Source organism: Phyllostomus discolor, chromosome 3 (genome assembly GCF_004126475.2).
Source record: "Phyllostomus discolor isolate MPI-MPIP mPhyDis1 chromosome 3, mPhyDis1.pri.v3, whole genome shotgun sequence".
In the NCBI taxonomy this organism is placed as follows: Eukaryota; Metazoa; Chordata; class Mammalia; order Chiroptera; family Phyllostomidae; genus Phyllostomus; species Phyllostomus discolor.
This window is the reverse complement of record NC_040905.2, coordinates 166,936,698-166,954,373: the sequence shown is the minus strand read 5'-3', so window position 1 is coordinate 166,954,373 and position 17,676 is coordinate 166,936,698. Positions and strand designations below refer to the sequence as shown.

At 48.6% G+C, this 17,676-nt stretch overlaps 1 protein-coding gene across 1 annotated transcript in view; it reads right to left on the bottom strand.

Annotated features, from left to right (window-relative positions):
• Positions 1-12,556: 12,556 nt before the first annotated feature.
• FAM189A2 (family with sequence similarity 189 member A2) overlaps positions 12,557-17,676 on the bottom strand; it is a 49,211-nt gene continuing 44,091 nt past the window's right edge. Inside the window, 2 exon segments of the mRNA XM_028516805.2 lie at positions 12,557-13,302; positions 15,914-16,206. Coding sequence (XP_028372606.2) covers positions 13,102-13,302; positions 15,914-16,206 — 494 coding nt within the window. The 3' untranslated portion in view covers positions 12,557-13,101.

Below are 17,676 nucleotides of genomic sequence, written 5' to 3'. Positions count from 1 at the left end.
GGCTGCCAACCACTATGCTGGGCGCAGGGCTGAGTAACAGTGGCCAGCTATGCCCTGGGGTGCACCGCAGGGGCCTGGCCTCTGCTGGGTGGCTGCAGGCGGGTGAGTAAGGGGTTCTGCTTCCCTTGCTACCTGGCCCCCACTAGCGCTGAGGCACTGGGTACATTAATCTCCTCATTGTGTTTCAATTTCCTCATCTGAAAAGCAGGGACAATGCTTTTCTGAGGTAAAGCAGTGCTTACCTCAGAGGCTGGCTCTGAGGGGTTGATGAGATAAAGCACATGTGGATCTGCGAATAGTGCCTGGCCATGGTGAGCGCCCCATGGGTGTTAGCCATGATCACGCATTAGTCTCGGGCCGGCACCTAGTCTGGCGGCCCCATAGGAATACATACCCAGAACAGCCCTGCTCAGAGGTGGCCAGTCCTCTCCCCAGGTGCCTGGTCCTCCCTGCATTCTGAAGCCCGGCTGAGGCTGGGCCCATCTGTGATGTTCTACAGCCACCTGCTGGGCCATTTGGGAATAGAGTGACTCATTCAACGAACCCCGCCAGCTGGTCCTGGAGGTAAAGGAGTCTGAGGACCTCCGTGGTCTGGAGTCACTCCCCAGCAACCGCTGGGCCTACGTCATCACCATTTCTCTAGTCAACTGGCATTCCCTTAGCTCACCCACAGCGGGTGAGGACGGGCGCTGTGATGAAAGCTTCCCACACTACTGCCCTGCTCAAGTCATGCCCCTCACAAAGTAGATCCGGTGGAGAGAACACAGCGGCCTGGAGCCGGTCAAGGCGGAAGGGTCTCCACGGGCCCCACCCTAGTTCCCAAACCTTCCACCCAGGGAGGTGGCTCTAACCACCGTCAGTTAGAGGTTCCCAGCCAGTCCAGCCGGTTGGCCTGTTTCCTGGACTGGGACTCTCCAGCAGAAGATAGCGACGTGCAGGGAGTCAGGCACTGCTCACCCTGGGGATATGTTGCTATCAGCCTGGAGCGGCCTTCTCAGTAGATGCTGGATGTTGATTCCCAGAAACTCCCTAAGCAGAAAGGGCCAGCACCGCCCTTGACTGGCGCTTCCCTGGCCAGGGCCAGACCCGCAAGTCTCCTAGAGAGACCTGGGCCCTCGAGGGAGCCAGCAAGCCAGGGACGGCTCCCCGCACCCTCCGACAGACCTGACCGGCACCAGTGGCCCCATCCTGGTTGCTCCCAGAGGCCCAGCCTCAGTGACCCACCGCCATCCCCAGTCTCTGAGCCACAAATAGAGTTATGTTGTTCTGGAAAATAAAGAAGCAAACAAATCATGTAAAAACAGAATTCTTAAAAATGGACTCTAAATCTACCAAGAGAACTCCCTATTGAAAGAAGTCTAGCAGTCTGATGCCTTTTACTAACCAAAGGCAAGTTGATGGTCTTTGGTGGTATGTGGGATGTTTGGGGTTCTCTGTATAGATTAAGGTCATTCGGTCCGTCAACAAGCATTTATTTACTATTAATTCTGTGTCAGGAGCTGGGGATACTCCAGGGATCTCGATTCTTGCCTCTCTCGCCCCCAGGTCCTTTCAGCCAGGAAGTTAGCTGTGCCAGTTCTGCCTCCAGAGTATTAGTCCCTGAAGTCAGGTTCCTGCGGCTGCCCTACTCATTCCTGTTAGGCAAGTCCTCACTGAAAATCAATTTGTATCTTTATGCATAATGATTTTTCTGATTACAAAACTAATGCATATTCATAGGAAGTTTTCCAAAAATTTAGAAAATGATAAAAAGAAAGTGGCAATCACATACTGTATTCTCAGTACCCAAAGAAAATCATTGCAGACCTGTTATGTTTCCTTTCAGGTTCTGCTTCTTTTGCTTAATATTATATTGTAAGTTCTTCTCATGTCATTAATTAATTGAAACCATTTTAATGGCAGTATATAATTCTATCACATGCAACTAAAAAAATGTAATGCAAAATAATTTAACTAGTTATACTGGACATTAGGCCAATTTAAATTTTTTTCCTGTTATTTTAATTTTTTAATCTTCACAGCAGGGTATATTTATTGATTTGAGAGAGAGGGGAAGGGGATGAGAAAGAGAAAGAGAAAAACATCAATCAGTTTACTCCAACCGTGAATCAAACCCACAGCCTAGGTTTGTGCCCTGACCAGGGATCAAACCCACAACTATTCAGTGTATGAGATGACATTCCAACCAACTGAGCCACCCAGTTAGGGCCTGCTATTTTATAATGTCCTGCAATTATTATCTTTGCTCTTAAATCCTGAAGGTTTCCTGATGGCATTAGCAGCAACATCTCAAGGGTCTGTATTTCCCATTCTTTCCCCTCGCAGCCATGCTCCATGCTCCTCTGGGCTCTTTCTTGGACTCCCATGTACCTCTGGGATCCAGTCCAGTTGCCTGAGCATGGGCATCTGGGGGCTTTCTGAGCCTGGTTCTAACTCGTGTCCTGCCTTATTTTCATCACTGCTTCTAAACACTGACTGTGCCCCAAACATGGTGTTTCCAATCGCCACACTGTCATACCCTGCCTGCGATGCCAGGCTGTCTGCCTGTGGAAACCCTCTTCGATCTCCCGGGCCCCTCCCAGAATGACCTGCCCCCTGCTGTGCGATGCCCAGTGCTTCTCTCAGCACGGAGCACACTGTGCTGTGATGTTTCTTTTGTCTGCCTCTTTCTTTTCTTTAAGTATATTTTATTGATTATGCTAATATAGTTGTCCTATTTTTTTCACCCTTTATTCCCCTCCGCCCTGCATACCTTCTCCCACCAGCATTTCCTTTCCTTAGTACATGTCCATGGGTTGTACATATAAGTTCTTTGGCCTCTCCATTTCCTATACTATTCATAACCTCCCCTGTCTTTTTTTGTACCTACCAATTACGTTTTCTTTTCTTCTTTTTTTTTTTTTTGGCCTGCCTCTTTCCTCTGCTATTCTGTGAGTGCCATGGGGGTGAGGACTGCCTGGCATAGTGCCTGGTATGTAAGATGGGTGTTGGTTCAAAGAGCAGTCGCTAGAAACTTACAAAAGCTGCAGACACTTAGTCATCTCAAATAAGCAGCACCACCTCCTGGACATCAGCTGTTGTGACAGGAGCCGCCTCTGAATCTGACCATGTCTCATGACCTCTATCCGCTGTGCCCTCCTTAGAACAAACCACTCTCAGATTCCACACCTGGCTCATAGCTGGAGACTCTTGCCTTCTCTCTTCTGCCCTCCTCCCCTTCCAACAAGTAGCCAGAGTGAACCCATTCACGTGGAAAAATCACATCAATCCCCCCACTGAAATGCTACCAAATGGGTCCCCTCACACATAAGCCAAAACCAAGGCCCGCACAACAGCCCCATACTATCTGGCAGCCCTCTGCCTCTCTGTTCTCATTTCCTATGCATCATTCCCCTGCTCACTCCATTCCGACCATGGTGTTCCTTGAACACACACCGAGAACACTCCTGCCTCAGGGCCTGTGCCTTTGCTGCACCTCTCCCAGCACCCACGTGGCTCACCCTGGTTGCGTTCAGCTTTCTGCTGCGATATCACCTCCACAGAGAGGGCACCTCTGAGCACCTCCTCGGATACAGTGCGGCGGGGCCTCACCTGGCCACTCTGCCACGCTCCTCACCTGCCATCCCTTTGTCCTGCTTTCCTTTTCTTCAAAGCCCTTATCATTGCTATTATTTTAATGATCTTTTTATTTATCATCTGGTCCCTCCCAAGCCGGTGTAAGCTCTGTGAGGGAAAGGACTCCACATGTTTTGTCCCCTGCTCTATCCCCAGTTCCTGGAGCTGTGCCCAATATCCAGTTATCATGTGAGAAATACTAGTATTTGCTGAGTGAGTGAATGGATGGATGAATGAATGAATGAATGAATGAGGAGACTGCTTCGCCATATCCCAGAGGACAAGGGAGGTTCACATTTCTAGGGAGAGCAAGGAGTGGAATCTGGAGGATGACTTCAGTCCAGGCAAAATCCCCCTCTTACAGATTTATCCCTTTAGAAAGGCATCAATTCTGAGGTGTCTTCATACATACTGTGTCACTGTGGTGGTTTTAAAAAGACGTCCACACATTTCTGGGTACCTCTCCCTTCAAAAGGTACAACTCGTACTCCAGCCCTCAGAGTGTGAGAGGACATAGTCACTTGCTCCTAACAGACTGAAACGACGGTGTGTCTCTTCTGAGACATGCTCTACGACCGTGCCAAGGCACTGAAGCCTGCAGGCAGCAGCCGTGAGGCACTGTGGTCTCGCCCACAGACACGGGAGTGCGCTGGCCCCCAGCCCCGGCTGAGCCTTCAGATGACTGTGGCTCTAGCCGACTGCTTGACAGCGACCTCATGGGCACCCCTGAGCCGGGACCACCCGGCCAAGCTGCTCCTGCCTGTGTCACAGGTCGCTGACCTGTGACATGATGCATTTGTCGTTTGGGGATAACTCGTTACACAGGAATTGGCTAATACAGTCATCACGCTCTGTCTGCTTCCCACAATAACTCATCTGCACCCCTAGTATTTGCCTTTCCAGTGGCTTTCTGTAACACGAGTCCCTCACCTTGCTGCCGGCAGCAGAAGCTGGGAGGGGCATGTGGCCAGTCCCTTCCAGGCATCAATAGTGTGGGGCGAGTAGTGAAAAGGACACAGGCTTCTGGGTGGACCTGGGATGGCTTTCCTCTCCCCTGCCAACTGTGAGATCTGACTCCTGTCATTTAACATTTCAGAGACTCCTGTTTAGGTCATTCATGAAATGGTAACAGTAAGACAGTCAGGCATGTGGCACAGACGATGGAGGTAAGTTCTGCCCACTACTTAGCGTAAGTGTACACACCACAGTGCTTCCTTCTTCCTGCAGCTCATGGTGTCAGGGCCTGCCCGGACTGCCGCCATCTCAGAAATGCCAGCCACTTACACAAGACTCAGATGTGGGCTCCCAGGCCTCATCCTCAGACAGGTGTGGACTTTCTGTGACGCCAGTCCAATTCAATAATCATGACCCCTCATTCATGTGGTCTCCTTCTAAGGCCCTGGACCTAATTTTATATTCTTTTTCCTGAAAAGGGGTTCCCAATCACAAAGAAAACATACAGACTCTATGGGATGCAATTAAAGCAGTGATAAGAAAATTCACTGTACTAAACATATTGATCAATAAAAATAAAATAATAATATAAAATAAATTAAAAGACTGTAAAAACACAGCAAAGTAAACCAAAAGAAAGCAAAAAAAAAGATAAAAGCAGAAATTAATGAGAAAGAATAGAGATACAGTAAATGTAATTAGTAAATAAAATCATAGTTTTTTAAAAATTAACAAACTAAGCAAGTCATTAGCTAACTTAATCAAGAAAAATAGAAAACATAAATATACAAAATAAAAATGACAGGGAGAGTAACTATTGGAACAGAAGAAAAATTTAGAATTATAAGAAACTACAAACTTCATGCAAGTAAGTTTGAAAAATGAGATAAAATGGGTAATTTCCCAAGAAAATAAAAATTATCAAAATGTACCCCATTAGAGTTAGAAAGTTTCAACAGATCAGTTCCATAGAAGAATTAGAGGAACTTATTAAGGAACTATCTTGCACAAAAGCAGCAAACCCAGACACTTTCACAAAAAATTTTTATCATACCTTCAAAGAGCCAATAACACAACACTCTATAAAATATTCTAGAGCAGCAAAACGGAAGAAAAATTTCCATTCATTTTATTATGCAAATACAGGATGGGACAAAAGTAGGTTACAGTTGTGAGTACAAGAGTTTATTGTATTGTTATTTATTAATTATTGTATTATTTTCTATAGAAACAACTGTAAACCTACTTTTGCCCCACCTTTATCATGCTGATACCTAACCAGATACAATATAAAAATACACAGACCCATATCATTGCAAACTTTCTAAATAAGATATCAGCAAACAGAATGAATCTAATGTTACATTAAGAAAATAATACACAATGAATAAGTGAGATTTATTCAATAATGCAAGCAAGGCTGGTTCGCTATTAAAAATCCATTAATATAGTAGACCTTTTAAAACTGTAAGGGGAAAAATCATGATTATCTCTATTGATGCTCAGAAAAATTAAACATTTCCTTCACAAAAGAAAAATAACACTCAAGAACTTGGGAACCGAAGTACCCTCTCTTAACACGATAGAATATATATCCTTTCATCCTAAAGGGGAAGCATCAGAGAGGCATGTCTCCTACACTCAGAAATAAAGCAAGGATGTCCACTAACTGTACTGCTCTTCAACATTTTACTAGAGATAACAGCCAATGCAATTAGACAAGAGAAATCAAGTCAAGTCATAAGAACTTGGTGAATCGTAGGGGTTACTGTGAAGATCATCTGAACTAAGTTAATAAGACAGCTCTGAAAGGACTCACAGTAAATGTTAGTCATTGTTACTATTTTTAAGCAGTACATTGGTATTAATGCTTCACTTCCTTAAGAGTTCCTGTGGTGGGTTTCCTTTACTTTCCCATAATCCCATGCTGCCACAGTCCAGGAAAGAGTAAGCAATCTGTTAAGACAGAAGGCAGAAGAGGTAGGTAAAGGTCTAGCATTATGACATTTTCAGTTTGTGAAATCTTAAGCAAATTAATTTACCTCTCTGAACACTCTGCTCCTATCTATAAAACAAGGAGGCAGGCCTCCGTGCTTTCAACTATTGTTGAAAACTTCCACCAAGCAGGCAGGGGGCAGTGGGAGAATCATTCCTACCCGAGCAAATTAATGCCAGCAACTGTCCTTGCTGGCATCTATTCCTGTCTGATGTGTCTTTCCACCCCCATCAGAAAATGCTCATTTTGGATCAGAATTTATGCACAGTATCTAAAGATGCTGAAAAAGCCTCCATACACCTGGGACTTGCAGCTGCTTTCCAAGAGACGAACAATGATTCATTCTGAGTTTTGGCCCTCACTCCCTCATTAGGGTGAAACCCAAGGGATCCTGCAAGCTGTCGAAATCAACAGAGCATTCCTGCCGACAGTGACGTGCCTGAGGCCAGGGGCACAGGGTGGCAAGAGGTTCCCACTCAGAAGAGGAGGTATTCCTCAGATTCTGACCAAACTTGAGCCTGGCTCCTCCGACTCCTCTTTCTGACCAGGGCCTGTCCTTGGCCTGCTCAGTCCGACTTACTGAGGCTCCTACTGGGTCAGTGTAGTGCAAATCCTTCAGCCTTGGTATCTGGTCACCCTTGTTGAAGATCAAAATTCAGCTGGGTTATTTGAAGATCTAACTGGCTTTACGAAGCCATTCCTGAATCGGGCAGCATCCCATCTAGCAACAGAAGCGTACTCCGAGTGATCGTACAAAGTGAAAGGGTTTGATAGGCAGAAGGAGGTGGGACAAGAAATTTAAGAGTGGCAAGATCACCTTACCTGAGAGGAGAGCAGTGGGTCTTATCAGGTGCGTGACCTCACTAGAGCTGATAGGAAATTTCAGACTGATTGGTTCGAAGTTCCACTCCTGGGAGAGACTGAAACTGCAATTGGATTAGTTACTTGGTTTTGGTTTGGTGGCATAGTTTAGCAAAACTGACTCCATGTGGGCCTGTTTCTTTTCTTTAACATTTTCAGTATCAGATCAAATTCTTCGTTCCCACCCCTGGCCCATCTTCAGCAAGAGTCCTGTTGAGTTGGTCAAGAAAGACACCCCTGGCCCTGATGTCCCCCCCTCTTAGCCACTTGCCACCCACTGACCACCGCCCCCCCCCCCAACCCTGCCCTGCTCCTTGGCTATAAATCTCCATTTGTCTTTGTACTCAGAGTTGAACCCGACTCCTCTCCCTACTGCAAACACCCAGTGTAGTACTTCCTTCTTGAATACAGTCTTCCTTACCATTTCTAACAGATGTCAGGAGTACTTTTTCTTTCTTGGGGATTGTCCCCAAGGTGGTACCCGCCTGCTACCCCAAACCCAGGTCTGCAGAACTTCTCCAGTCCCCCGCCCCCGGGCCCTGTTTCACCATCGGGGTGAGGGATCACTTCAAACCAGCCCTCTGATAGATGAGGCTCAGGCCCTTTGGTCTTCAAAGTCATCCAAGACAGGGCCTCCCCCCGCCTCCCAGAGGAGCCTGGGAGCAGCTCAGCGGTGGCAGGCAAGGGAAATGTAACTTCGCATTTATTATTTGTACTGTTTTTGTCTGTTCCCCTCTCTCTGCTCGGCATTCTCTCCAGAAGCACCTGGCACGCTGCCTGCTACTGTGTAGCACAATAAATACCTGCTGAATGAGAGGATGAAGGTTCCTGCAGAGACAGAGATGAAGAATTACGGTGCCTTTTGGCCCCAGACTTGGCTTCCCTTGCAGAGGCCCCAGGGAGGAGAACCAGGTAAACAAAGACGCCCTTGTCCCTGGCCCCTTGCCTCACCCACTTCTTTGTTCTGCTCTGCGACCCCCCGCCTGGGGAAGGTGGAGATGTGTTCCTTTGTCTTGCCTCCCCAAGTCTTCTCTGCTGGGTGGAGGTGGCAGCTGCCTCTTCCCGCTGCCATTTTTTTCCCTAATCCTGAGGGACTCACCAAAGCCTGGACCCTTGCAGCATGCACATGTCTGTGAGGGAGCCTCAGCTCTCAGGCTCCCACAGATGTGCAGGTGCAGAGGAAAGGACGTCTGTCCAAGCTACCTCTCCCCATGCTCTTCTCCATGTTCCCAGGCCCCACACACAGAACGGGCACCAGAGAAACTGGGAAACTCAGGCTACAGTGGGTTCCCAACCAGCACTGCTCAGAGTGTGGGCCTCAGAGCTGGCCAAGAAGTTATTATTCCTGGTCCCTGAAAAGACCAAGTTCAGATTGTGAGGGTGTTTTGCAATATTAACTTGGTAGAGTGCCGTTATCACTGCTGAATCGAATTATTTTAAAAGGGCTTTGAATGGATGATCAAGTCATGAAAAGACAAGGAGAAAACTCAACTGCATACGACTAAGTGAAACAAGCCAATCTGAGAAGGCTGCATAGTGTATGATCCTAAATATATGACATTCTGGAAAATGCAAAACTGTGGAGACAAGTTCAGTGGCTGCCAAGAGCCAGGGGGAAGGGATGAAGAGACAGGGAACAGAGGATTTTTAGAGCAGAGAACTACTCTGTATAATACTATAATAACGAATACGTATTATACATTTGTTCAAACCCTTAAATGGGCAGCTCCAGGTACTAATGATGTGTCAATGTAGCTCATCAGCTGTGACCAGCGTGCCACTCTGATGGGGCTGCTGATGGAGGGGGGCTGTGCCTGTGTGGGGGCAGGAGGCGTATGGGGCATCTCTGTACTTTTTGCTCAGTTTTGCTGTGCACTTAAACCTGCTTTAAAAACAAAATCTCTTTAATAAAAGGGGATTCTATTTTATGTCTTTTTTACTAATATTTTATTTTCAGTGCTATGGATTAAGTGTTTATGTCCCCTTAACATCTATGTTAAAGCCCTAGCCTCCAGTGTGATGGCATTTGGATTTAGGTAACTGGGTTTAGTTGACCTCATGAGGGCTGAGCTCACACAGTGGGATTAGTGCCCTTGTAAGAAGATGGAGAGACCAGAGCTCTCTCTCTGCCTTATGAGGACACAGCAAGAAGGTGGCTGTCTGCAAGCCCATACGAGTCCTCGCCAGACACCAGACACCAAATCTGCCAGCACCTTCATCTTGGACTTCCCAGCCTCCAGACATGTGAGAAATAAGTCTTTCTGTTGTTCAAGCCACCCAGTCTATGGTAGGTACACTGTTCTAGTAGCCAAGCTAAGAGCATTTTCAGTTCATCTGTTATAATTTATGAGTTTTTGGCCCATGAGAGTTTAGAGGGGAGAACATGGTCCTTCATCCCAAATGGTTTAAGAAGCTCTGACCTGCACCAGCAGCCCCAGTCTCCCACCGCTGCTCTGCTCTTAATAGGATTCAGTTCCTCATCTGCAGGCTCAGAGGGTAGAATGACTGGACCGAGCCAATGTGGTCAGTCAGCAAATATCTGGGTCTTTTGGAAAGTATGGCAGCCTCAGGCAGTTAGGGGCCATAGCTCCTTTCCCCCAAACCTCTTCTAAACATCAGATGGGATGTTCTACAAAAAGCAAGTGTTGGGGCAATTCTGCCAGCCAGATGCAAATACTTGTTGGCAAGTCTGCACAGTAACAGCCTGTGAGCTTGGGCAAGTCCCAGTCTCTGTCCTCACACATGTGGATGCTCAGCTCCCGTGAAAGGGTGATGCAGAGGCAACGTTATTCTAGAGACGCAGTTGCATCCTGCTCCACCCCCAGATGACCTCGGGATGAGGGGAACAGGTGCTTGCACCTCACTGGTGCAGCGGCAAGGCTGCCAGCCAGCCATAGAACTTGAACATGGCCTGCTTCACCAGGGACAGCTTATTTCAAATACCCTCCACAGTAATGAACCAGCACCCTGGTTTAATTTTGATTAACTACATTTGAAATGCTTCATTACCACCTCTGGACTGTGGATTCCTAAGGTTGCTCCAGGTGCAAAAGAGCTGCCCACCTGTGTACCTTTAATTATGTGTGCACATGTATGACATGTTAATGCACATGTGCTTTAAAGTACATCACATGCAGACCGACAGGAAGATGAACTGCACGACCTCTAAGTTCCCTCCCCAGGTGAATGTATATAAAATATTGTATTAGGTATTATAATATATTGTCATATAGAATATATATTTTTAATATTCTTTAAAGTCTGAGAAGGAAGGTAGAAGTCAGTTTTCTGACTTCACCAATACCTTCAGATGCTAGAACTACATGGCACATTCCCCAGACTGCAAGGTCAAATCTTCAAAGCTGAGACAGCTCCCCCCTTCCTCCTGATATGGGTCAAGCAATGCTCTCAGTCTTTATGATCTTTCCTTTTCCGGTTGTTGCTGATAACTCCCCTGTCTTCGGGGTGGCTGAGAGCATCCGGTGACTGTTTCTGAGTCATCCCTGAGCCTTCTTCGCCTTAGATGGAGAGGTCTGAGGTGGTGGTTGGAGGTGGAGTGTAAGGAGTTCAGAGGGGAAGGTGGGAAGGGATATAGCTGAAAAAAAGAAAATGCCCTCCTGGCGTGGGGAAAAAAAACAGAAGCCTAGACAGGTTAGAAAGACCCAGCTGTGTCTGGGTGGAAGAAGGCCGGGCCTTGTCTCCCCAGCCATGGGGGAGGAACAAATTGGTGGGCTGAGAGTTCCTGGCTTGGCCCTGAGACACTAGGCCGGGGATACAAACTAGCAGCCATAAGGGAGGACAGGAACTGGCCTGGGTAGTGCGTGGTATGGAGCCCGAGAGCCCAGGTGAGGCGTGGGGCTGGTACCATTAGAACACAGTGGAGACCCTCAAAGAGGACAGGGGGGGCTTGTGCCAGGGAAGTGGGGCAGCCCCCGGTGGCAGCTCTGGCCCTGACAGTGAGGATTTCTAAAGAAATGGGAAGAGCATTCGCTTCCTTGGGGAATTCAGTATCTGGGGCTGGGTGGAGGGGAACGGAGAAAACCCCACTCTGGGAAGCCCCTGTAAACCTTCTCCATAAACACCGCTCACCCAGGGAAACAGGCCAGGCCCCCAGCTGCTCGCCGGCCCCCGTTTTCCCTCATTTCCAGATCTGCTGCCACAGCCCACTTTTCACCCCAGCTCAGTGCCCCCAGTCTTCCCCTTTGCATCACTCAGTCCCCTGACCTCATGCCAGTTCCCACTCTGGCAAAGTTGGTGGCCTGGGAGCCTAGGCATCTGTCCTCAGTGAGCCAAGCTTGAAGTCTTAGCAACCACTTTCTTGTAGAAACGAAGAACGGCCAACTGCTACTATTAGGGAGGCCGAGAAGTGGAGCGATTTCTGGAGATGGGCATGTATACCACATAACTTCTGAGTGACCTTGGGCGAGGTTACTGAGTAATTTTGTTTTCTTCCTCTGTGAATGGAGACACTCACAGCTCCCACCTCTCGGGCTGTGGTGGGGGTGAAATGAGAGTAAAATCCCCAGCACAGCACCTGGGGCACAGGCAGTGCCCAGCAAGGGCAGCAGTCCTCTCCTAGTACAACCTCTCTGTTCAGCTCCTCATGTCCTTTATCCCATATCCTGACCTAGTCTCTGCTCTACATGGTGACCTCTCAAAACACCAATTACATCTGTCACTCATCTTGAAAACTCCCCCATCATTAGCACAAAATCCAGCCCGAGTTCCTTCTACCTCTCCCCTCACTCAGGGCTGCTTTCACAGCAGCCTCTAGTGCTGGGGGCCTTTGCATTGGCTGTTCCCTCTGCTGGAACACCCTTCCCTGCCCCTCACAGTCAAGTACATTGTAAATGTCATTTCCCTAAAGAAGCCTCCTCTAACCACCTCCTTCCTTCTTAGCACAAATGCCCAATCTGTAATCACTTTACCAATTTACTGCTCACGGTCCCACTCCAAGGCAGCTCCACGAAGCCATTTGGCCAAGCTACACCTAAGCGCAGGGATCAAGTGCTCTGGAGAATAAACTGGCTTGGTAGCCTGCCCAAACCTGGCCACCATTGCTCCCAGTTCCAAAATCTTTGTAGAGTAAGGCGCAGCCACGTCCACATACACAAATGTACACCAAGTGCATAGGTAAAAAGTAAAAAGTTTTATTCTCAGATCTGCCTTAGTCATCACTAGTTTTGCAAGCAAGAAGAAGCAGGGTCGACAAGAATACTCTCCCTAGATGTCCTTCATGACAATTTGTCACTGACGGGGTTTCCTGTCGTTCTAAAGATAGTGTGATTTCAGGGTGCAGAAAGGGGCTTCATGATTAGAGAACATGGGAGTTAATCATCATGCTTCATACCAATGCAAGGCCACCAAGAGCGACCAAGAGCAGCCCAGCAATGACAGAGAGCTCAGGGAATAAGAGAGGAGAAAAGGGTGGGGGACCCTACACCGGGACAGGGGGCCGGCAGAGGAAAGAGAGATGCTGTCTTCACCATCTCCAACTTGATGCATCCAACAATTAAATGTGCCCAGAAAGAGCTGATCATTTGCGGGGTCAGCAGAAAAAGAAGACAGAGCAGGGAAAAAGCATCCTCTGAAGTACCCCCCATTTGAAGAACTCCCAGAGGGAGACCCCACCCCTGACCCTGTAAACTACTCCGCAGGAGTCTGATGTGGCTGGTTCACAGGACAGTCTCCCGAAAGACACCGATGAGGCTGTGTGGCCGCTCAGCCGCACGCCGGGGTCTCCGATCACCTCTCAGCCTCCCTGCCAAGACGAAGGTGCTCAGGTCTCCGCAGCTCTGCAGGTGCAGCAGGCCAGGCCGTCTCCGCAAGGGCAGGCGGCGGGCCCTGATAGGGCCGGGCTGCCCGGGTGCCATGATCTTTGGGAGAATAGAATAAAGAGGGTGGGGAGAGGTTAAGCTTCACCAGTTATGATCCTGGGACCTGCCACCTATATCCATCCCTGTCATGTTCAGTTGCCTTGAGAAAGAGAAGAGGGTATTTTCCCAAAGAGAAACCCACTGGGAATTCCAGAGAGACTTAACAGACTGTCTCTTTCCTAAAGTTCCTAAGACATTTCCCAAATTTTCTATGGTTTCTATTGTAGGCCGGCCTATACTTTACTGATTCATCTACTGCAATTTCTTCTTTTATATTTAACATTTCTCATCACTTTCTTCCAAGTCCTCTGTGGCCTAAGCCAGTGACTCTCACTGGGACCAGCTTCCCGGCTCTCCCCACACTGATTCTGACATGTGAGTCTAGGGTGGTGTGCAAGCATCCCAACAAGAACCCAGGTGACACTAGCGTACTCAAACATTCGATACTAGCCTGACATGGTGACCAGGTGGTGAGTATATAACCTCTCAACTAAAACCAAAGATGCTTCTAATTGCTCTAAAAACCCCTCAATAAGCAACATAACCACTAGGCCAATTTATCTGTAAAAAACTCTTAAGAATAGATCTGTTTTTATAATATACTGCATACATAACTTTAAATACATGAAATTCTTCATCCAACTTGGACCGACAAGGGGAAGACGGCTCATTATACGCAAGTGTTTATGCTGCACAGTCCCATTGGTACGGCCTGTGACACTGTGAGCGCCTCGGGGAAGACCCCAGACCTGGCACTTCATCGCCACTCACACCACAGCACGACCCCTGGGATGACATTTTGCTTCGTTTGCACCATTCTCAGATTTTAAAGTCATTAAAAAGTTAATCCCCCAAAGAGAAGAGACATTAAATTCACTAACATTCTATTATTATATTTGTCTTTAACGCCTGTCCTTGTTTCCTGATTAAGAAGAAAATTTCAGCATTGATAGATGTCGTCTGTTGTTACATATATGTTAGAACAAGTGGTTGTGATATTGTCAAAATTTAAAATGGATCAAAAAACATTCTAGTAAAAAAAAATAAGTGGAAAATGTGCAAAAGCTGGGAAGAGCCCAAAACAAAAGCTCCCCTTGCCCGTCCCTGCCTCCTGCTGTCTGTGGTGGGTGCAGCCCTATCACGCGTCACCCCCGCGGCCAGTCCTGGGAGGCGCCAGCAGGCAGCCCAAGTCTATTGCAACAGTCCCAGCACTGAACTTTGATCCAGTCTGTGCAAAAGCCCAGTGAGTATCTGAGCTGATGGCGTCTGCTGGGCTCCAAGCGCCTGTCATTTTCCCCCAGAGTGATTCTGCAGTGAACAAGACCTTGTGGAAGGCCCAGACCAACCACTCAGCAGACTCTCCAGCCCTTACCTCACCACAGCGTGGTGGCATTTGAGTGGCTCTCAATGCTTGCCACTGTTTAGTGGGCTACTGAGGCTGGACAGGGGAAAGGAAGCAGGAAATGACATTTTGCATAGACCAGAGGGACACAAGATTTAAAATGTCTTTGCTATACAGGATTCGAAGTAGAGCCTGACCCAGGAGCACGCGCCAACCACTCTTTCAGAAAGCAGATAAGAGGGTCCACATTCATGTGCTCCCTCCTGTGAGTAATCAGATCGCGCTTCAGCTCCCCTGGGTCCCCTGAGGGGCTGGGAGAGAATGTGGCTTCTGGCTTCAGTTAGAAGAGGCCAGAAGGCAGAAAGGAGGAACAGAAAGGAAAGTGAGAAAGGAGTTTCGTCAATCTGCCTCAAAATTTGACCTGCACATCAGCCCATTTCAACTCGGGAAGTATTCTCCGGGGACTTGATGCAGATAGGCAGGCACAGCCAGGTAACAGGGTGTGCGCTGTGCACCAATGCCTCCAACAACTGCCCCACATCCCTGGGCAATGCAGCAAATGCCTCAAAGGTGCCCACTTTTAAAAACCAGTGGGTAGCTGAGGCTGTAACCCACGCCCAGTTCTCACCTGAAGGAAACCCCTTCACTCAGAGATATCGGTGTTGTGACCCCCTAGTCCAACCCTGCACTTATGATGAGAAACCCAATATCTAAGTGCATCACTGACGTGCCCAGTTGTGTCTTTCCCCTCTAGCTCCTGGTCAGGGGTTGCCTTGCATTTTTTAACCTATGGGAAGGAAGAGGTGGGTATTCCTTTCAGTCCTCTCAGCTTAGGTGTCTTGCTAAACATTCCATGAGAATATGAACAACCCCCAGAATCGTGGCTATATTAAAATTCACGTATGTCCATCATTGTCGAAGGGCTGAAAAAAACATGCTGCGCAAGGGAAACTTTCAACAGAGGATAGCAATTGCCGAACGTGACCACTCGGCCAGACGCCTTGCTTTCTTCCCCAAGCCACACCCTTTTCTTTGTCCAGGCTTCCACGCCCTGGGAAAATGGGTTTCTCTTCCTTTGAGCCAAGAACACTGTGGAAAAGCCGCCACCCCTGAAAAGAAAGTGCTCCAGCTTCCTCCCCCTGCCCAGACCATATTTCCCTTGACACGGTGACATTGAGCTTACTGTGCCTTGGACAGGAAATCAGAGAAGCCACTTTGGCAGCTGTGGAAACAAGTTATCTGATTCACACCAAACAGTAATAAAACTACCTGTTCGAGGACACGGGCACTTGCAATGACTTCCTCCATGTGCTCCTCGTCGCACTTCAGAACAGACTTAATGCTCTCCACAAGCTCATGGATGTCCGGGTTGATGTTGCCAGGGGTCTGCTCCAGGATCTTCGCCACCAGCACCTTGGTGTCTACGTAAGATTTGTAATCTATTAGAGACTGGGGTCTGCATCTTGAGACTCTGGATCTCAGACCCCTCCTCAAGGTCACTGCAGCCATATCCAGTCTCCCTTCAGTCTGAGTCGCAGCTTCACAGCTCAGCACGGGAGCGGCTGTGGACAAAGACAAACAACACGTACCCATTGGCCGTGCCCCTGTGAACACACGCCTCTACCTAAACTCAGTGTAGAAAGTCCGTGACAAATGCCGACAGCCATGCACCTCTTGCTTTTTCATTTTGCGAAAGGAAAAGGAAAGCAAAACCAACAACTGTGACACAAGCTTATTTTCTGATATAGCTCCAACGGGACATGTCCCCGAAACACTTCACTATGCCACATGAAACACGACCCTCCCCGGGTGAAGCCAGGTGATAGAGGAGAGCACCCAGAATACAAACCACAGCGGAGCCACAGTTCCATGGGTAATGACCAGTATGCGGGGCAAGCAGGCAAAACGTGGCTGACTGATGAAAGAATGTTCCACAGGGGGAGGATGGAGGAGCCACTTGGAGACAGGGACTAAGGAAAGACAAGACTTGTGGGCTGAGTGCAGAGCTCTGCTCACTTTGACTGTACCTTTGTCCTAAACGTCCTCAAGGACACTGTACAGACTTATACGACCAGTGCCCACACCACGGTTGTGAGGCAGCTCTATAGCTGATGGTTACAGAAGGAGAAACCTCAGTGCAGAAGCACTGCGTGATTCCAGAAGTCAACAGTGGGCCTGGGAAACCCACCACAGGCTCTCATTTCCACGACTACCTGCTGTAGCAAGGGTACAAGGACTGGCAGAACATTGCTGCACCGTTGGGTGGGTGACGTGACACTCGGGCCTGGTGTTTCCACGTGGTCGGAAGCCAGCCGGCAGCTGTCAGTGGACACGGCACTGGAGAGTCCAGTCTGTGAAGGCCTGACAAGCAGGAACTGAGATATTCAGTGAGGAAAGGAAGCAGGGGTGGAAGAAGAGGTGGAGAAAGGAGAGCATCCTTTTCCTCTGGAGAAAAGTAGGCATGAGGATCTCTAAACGGTCGTTAGTGGCGGTTCTCCTAGGCTCCCATGAGCTTAACCCAGAGAGCTAGACTCTTCCAGGAACAATCCCTACAAACATGCCCATATGAGGACAGGGTGTGCACTCAGTCATGTGAAGGCAACCTGGTCCCTTCCACGGTGAGGGCTCCCACAGGTGAACACGTGTCACCCCTCCAGCACTACAGGATGGGAACAGGTTCTGTAAAGATCTCTCTAAGCTGTGCAGACAGCAAAGTTCCCGTTGAGGCCAGCAAGTGGCCCAGCTTGAGTCCTCAACTTGGCAGGCAGGGCAGGGACCCACAGTGAAGAACGGCCTGGGAGCTAAGGGGCCAGGCCGCCAGCCGTCTGGGGTTGCAAAGGTGCGCTCAGTCCCAGGCGCTGGGGCTCCTCCCCAGTCAGGAGCCACAGCAGAGACAAGAGCAGTGTTCTCTCTGGCTCCCCACAGTCAGTCCAGAGCTGCGCAAACAATGCAGGCTGTCAGAGGGACGAAACCAGAATGTAAGGGGGGTGACACAAGACCCCAGAGAAGGCAAAGGGAGAGTAGTATTTGCA